Consider the following 5,693-nt stretch of genomic DNA (forward strand, 5'->3'; position numbering starts at 1 on the left):
CTCCTTGCATTAAAGAAGAGGATAAGATTTTTGACTTTTGTAGATCTTTCTAGATTTACTTTTTCCCATTTTATTCAGACCAAACTATTAAGACTAGAGAAATAATATTTTTCTACAAATAAAAGGAAAAAATTTGAATTATGCTAATGGCTGTAGCAAATATAAGCCAATAGGAAAAGAAATAAATAATTTTGATAATATTATTAAAATATGTAAAAATAATAAAACTATAGAAATGTTAATAGATTTTTTTAATTCAATGACATGATTGGACAACAAAAAGATTAAATTGCATAACGGATGCATAAGTCATATCATTCTCTGCATTCAAAGACACATTCAATGCATTGAAAGACACATTCAATGAGATAAGATTTGTCCACATTTCTCTAACAACTGGTTACATCTGATTGGATCCTTTCTCCTTGCATTAAAGAAGAGGATAAGATTTTTGACTTTTTTAGATCTTTCTAGATTTACTTTTTTAGAGATAAATAATTTTGATAATATTATTAAAATATGTAAAAATAATAAAACTATAGAAATGTTAATAGATTTTTTTAATTCAATGACATGATTGGACTACAAAAAGAATAAATTACATCTAACCAATGCATAAATAATCCTGTCTATCCGCAGGAACTAATAATAGAACATTGTAATAATCTATACCTATTACAGTATATTATTACACGAAACAAAATTCCTTAATTTTCCTCTCTGAGGCAGATATTGTGTTTGTAAGTCACATCTAAGATTTGGCAATAAACATGTAATTTTATTTCTGCAAATGTAAATATAACAAGAACAGAAGGAACCTACACTTGGGCAGCATACACATAGTCACAGCAATCTGAAGCTTTCAGAACCAAATAACTACTGGGTTTTGGCCACGTCTAGAATATGGAGTGGGTATTTTGGGGTTTGGCGGCCTTTTGTGCTGGTTTAGTTTGGTTTCTGCTCAAGATTGCAACAACGATATGGCGGAAGCCTCTGCAAGTGAAAAAGTTCTCTGAAGCTCAAGGAATCAGTGGCCCTCCATACAGGCTATTCTCTGGGAATTCTACAGATATAACAAGAATGACCGATGAGCAGAATTCCAAACCCATGGCACTCTCACATGACATACTCCCTCGAGTTCTTCCCCATTTACATCAGTGGAGTAAAAGTTATGGTACGCTTGTATTCTGCATTTTTTAGAGTATCTAGTGTTTCATTAATCATATTATTGGAATTTCTGCATAGTACCATTGATTGTTTTGCTGGAGTGTTGTTAGAACTTAGAATATGCAGGATTCTGAAGACCCTACTGATTAATTAAAATTGTTATATCTGATATAGGTCAGGATTTTATTTTCTGGTTTGGGCCGAATGTCAGGTTGGTTGTTCCCCATCCTGAGATTATTAAGGAGATATTATCCACTAAATTTGGCAACTATCCAAAGCCTCCCACTGATCCCCTTGCAAGACAACTGTTGGGAAAGGGACTTGTGGATTTGAAAGGTGAGAAATGGGCTCAGCACAGGAAAATCATCAATCCTGCTTTCCATATGGATCGCTTGAAGGTGAGGCACTGAATGTCTCTATTTATATCGTAAAATAGGACCAAAATGATCCAATTTAGAGAGAAATCTATCAAGTTCTTACTGATAAATAAACCTAGATCTACTTTGCATATCAATTGTCTGAAAATTTCATTAGGGTTGATTGTTGGGCGGACACCCAATCAAGAAGGATAAAGCCCTCTTTTCAAGTATGCAGGAGCTGTGCATTGGACCTTTAACATTTGCAAAGAGCCAGACTGATTCCCCTGATTAGGTTTAATCTCCAGGTTATGTAGATCTCCAAGCATCCCATGACCAAATATTGCCCTGTAGAATATATCTCCATTGCAAAATTTTGCATTTGGGCGTCATAACAAGAATTGTTGAGTGTTTGAACCCTGAATCTCTTCCCAGCTGATTTTAAGAAACTTCTAGTCTTCAATCTTGTAGCCCGGTCTTAGGGATGTCGAGTGCAGTGTCATATTACTTAAGGCCGAATATCTTAAATAAAATAAAATTTTTAAGCAGTTTGTTCGTCTCTGATGAAGAATTAATCCAGTGGTCCTTCCAGGATGCCCCCACTGCCCTGTTTTGGTATACCTCTAATGAAGGGTTAATGTCAGTGCAAGACCCTGGTCATATCTTAGAAGAGGGAAGATTATGTCTGGTGTTTTTCAGCAGTCAAAAAGAGATACATGGGAGACCGAGTAACTACTTAAATTTTTTTAACAATAGTGACCTTGTAGATATATGATTTCTACAGTCAACATGGTTTGAGGAATCAACTGTTAAAAACCCACACAGTTGATTCCTGAGGCTATGTACGTCAATCCTAATCTTGAAAAAAAAAAATCAAAGTAGACAAATCAATGTTCTGATTTAATTTACTTACTACTGGATAGGAGACCTTTCTCTCTGAATTGAGATGCCTTGGCTGGTGCTTTTTGAATACCAATACTCTGTCCAGACACGACTGAAAAAAAAAAAAATCTATCTGTTAGAATCTATTCATATTATTTTGCAAATACTTCTCTATTTTGATATTTATATTCAGAATTTCATTAAAAGATATCTATATTCAGATAATCCGAAACTTATATACTTCAGTTATACTATTTCTGTAATTGCAGGGGATCATTCCAACTATTGTGAGAAGCGGTGCCAATATGTTGGATGGATGGAGTAAATTGATATTGTTAGGTGCATCGGAAATTGATGTGCAAAAAGAGTTCAACGACCTCACAGCAAATGTCATTTCCCGCACAGCATTTGGAAGCAGTTTTACAGAGGGAAAGCATATCTTTGAAATGCAGACCAAACAGATGATTCTTGCAGTTGACTCATTTCGCAGTGTTTATATTCCAGGTTTCAGGTGACAAACTTTAGTTTTCTGAGAGTACAATTGTCAACTTTAAATTGTGTCTGTCTTTTTTAAATGAGAGGTTTTCCGAAATTTGTCTCACAGTTGAGAGTTCCACTGATTTTTCAAGTATATCATACTATCTCAAATGACTTTGTCTCTAAAGACTTATTTGCATTTAATAGTGTTCTTGGGTAATTTAAGAGGGTTTTTTCAGATCTATAACTTCCTTTGATTTCTTAAATTGATACATAATGTCTGAGAGTAACTCTTTTCATCAGGTTTCTTCCTACTACGAAGAGTAGGCAACGTTGGAATGTGGAGAAAGAAATAAGAAGATCCTTAAGACAAATTATAGATGCCAGGGAAAGGACTGCTATAACAGAAAAATCAGGTCGATATGGTGACGATCTGCTTGGTTTTATGATGTCTGAGAGCAAGGAGCAGCGGAGAGTCAATGTAAAAAGTAATGGAAGCCTGAGTACAGAGGAAATCATTGATGAATGCAAGACTTTCTACTTTGCTGGTCATGAAAGCACATCAGTACTGTTGACATGGAGTTTAATCTATGTTACCAGAAATGAGAAACCAGAAACGAAACCGTAACGGTAACGAGAAATGGGATATTGAAAGGTTGCCTATAAGAAACGACCTTTACATATATATATATATATTAAAATTAATGAAATATAATAAAAATGATTTAAAAATAAAAAATCATAAAATTTATATTTATATTTTAACTTTCATTATATTATATAATAATTATAAAAAAATTAAATATAAAATATATTATGTAAAAAATTAAAAATTAAAAAAAATTAAAAGCTAGAAACATTGTAAAAAAGGTTTAAATTTCATTCTTTTATTTTAAAATAATTTATACAAAGGCTTCACATGCATGAGAAGTATAATAAATCTACCATAAAAAAATTTAAGTTTGTGTGATAGTTAACTGCCCATCAGAAAATTATAAATTAATGTAAACTCCACCTGGTACTGCCATTTATGAACTTGAACTGAACCTGAACTGCTCAAAATTAGGGGAAAAAATTAAAGAACCCAAGTTTTTTTGTTAAAGTTTCAATGGCAACGGTTTCAAATGGAAATTAGCACTGAGAAACGGTCGTCTGCAAGGGGAAACCCGTTTCACCCATCGAAACGCGAAACGGTGCTGTTCCGTCGCGTTTCTGGTAACTAGGAGTATAATATTGTTGGGCATGCATTAAGATTGGCAAGAGCGAGGTCGCAGAGAAGTGATGGAAGTATGTGGAAAAAACAATTAACCAGATGCAAACAGCTTAAGTCGCCTCAAAACTGTAAGGGAAACCACAAAGCATTTTGAAATTAGTAAAATAATAAATTAGGGTAAGGGCCATTTGTCGGCTTTAGTAAAATCAGGACTTAGATTCGGATTCAATTGCAGTATTTTGAATGTCTCATAAAATATTGTATGAATGTTTTGTAGGTGGGAATGATCATAAATGAGGTCTTAAGACTTTATCCACCTGCAGGGCATATATTGTGAATGGCACGTGAGCCAATGAAACTTGGAAGACTCTCAATTCCAGCAGGCACTCAACTTGAGATTCCCATCCTGGCAATTCACCATGACCCTGCTTTGTGGGGAAATGATGCCAATGATTTCAACTCAGGGCGATTCAATGAAGGAATTGCAAAGGCTGCAAAGCATCCAATGGCATTCATGCCCTTTGGTGCAGGTCCAACTATATGTGTGGGTCAGAATTTTGCGGCGTTGGAAACAAAATCAGTTTTGGCTATGATTCTGCAAAAATTTTCTTTTGTGACTTCACCATCTTATACTCATGCTCCTTTGCTTTTACCTAATCTGAAACCTCAATATGGAGCTCAACTTATCTTCTGCATGGAATAATATCTAAGAATAGTACTGCCTAGAAATTCCTCTGTATTGAAAGTTTAACTAGCACTATATATTTTCTATTGTATAAATCTACAATCAAATACTGTAGATGTTGAATATGTTGAAGATTAAGATTTTTATTTTGTAATAAAGCTATTATAGATCATTTGATATTAGAGCTATGGAAAAAATAGAAGTAGAGTAAATGTATGAAATTATCTGAGTAGTTGAGTGCATTCTAATTGTTGTCATAGCAGTTGTTGATTTCCTATCCAAACTTGTTGCTTTAATGTACAATTTTTTTGACATTGCACCAATAGTTGTTACTTTAATACTCATAATTGTTAGAAGTACGATTTCCATTGCACCAAAAGATCGATTTCTTAATGCCCGATACAACTACTAGACTTATAGAATCCACAGGAGGTGGTTAAGCCATGTCACAAACTCGAGCGTTGTGTTACACAACACAAGAAGACCAAGGGCACACACCTTGCAACAATAATTGAATGAAATGTACCCTTAATTGTAAAAAACAACCAATCATGTGATGCCACATCAGCTCCATAATTATGGGGGCACTTATGCACAATTATTGGTCTCACCTTTTTTGGGGCTGTTTTGGACACCTTGGCAAAAAGCATGTTGATACGACATTATGTTTGATGATGTGGCCTTGAAACCTTAGTTATGTTGGAATGTGAAGTCCAAATTGGGTTCTCATCTAGCAGTGGTTGAGTCATCTTGGATTCTCATCTAGATGTGGTTGACTTAGGAGACTTACTATATTAACTATAAATAGAAAGTTTTGTTAGGAGACTTACTATATCTAGTAATTTTGACATGTATTTTACATGTAGTTGTGCGAGCCATACTTACTATATTTAGTAAGTTGTTTTCAGTTGGG

The 5,693-nt window shown here is 34.2% G+C and overlaps 1 protein-coding gene across 1 annotated transcript; it reads left to right on the forward strand.

Moving 5' to 3' along the window:
• The first annotated feature begins 692 nt into the window (after positions 1 to 692).
• Positions 693 to 4,830, forward strand: LOC131057532 (cytochrome P450 734A1-like). Its single transcript, XM_059212691.1, has 6 exons — positions 693 to 1,174; positions 1,342 to 1,565; positions 2,675 to 2,916; positions 3,186 to 3,506; positions 3,986 to 4,097; positions 4,445 to 4,830. Exons 1-6 carry the CDS (start codon positions 904 to 906, stop codon positions 4,796 to 4,798), a joined length of 1,524 nt encoding a protein of 507 aa, XP_059068674.1. The 5' UTR covers positions 693 to 903; the 3' UTR covers positions 4,799 to 4,830.
• The last annotated feature ends 863 nt before the right edge of the window (positions 4,831 to 5,693 follow it).

The sequence above is a fragment of the Cryptomeria japonica genome, chromosome 10 (genome assembly GCF_030272615.1).
Source record: "Cryptomeria japonica chromosome 10, Sugi_1.0, whole genome shotgun sequence".
NCBI lineage: Eukaryota > Viridiplantae > Streptophyta > Pinopsida > Cupressales > Cupressaceae > Cryptomeria > Cryptomeria japonica.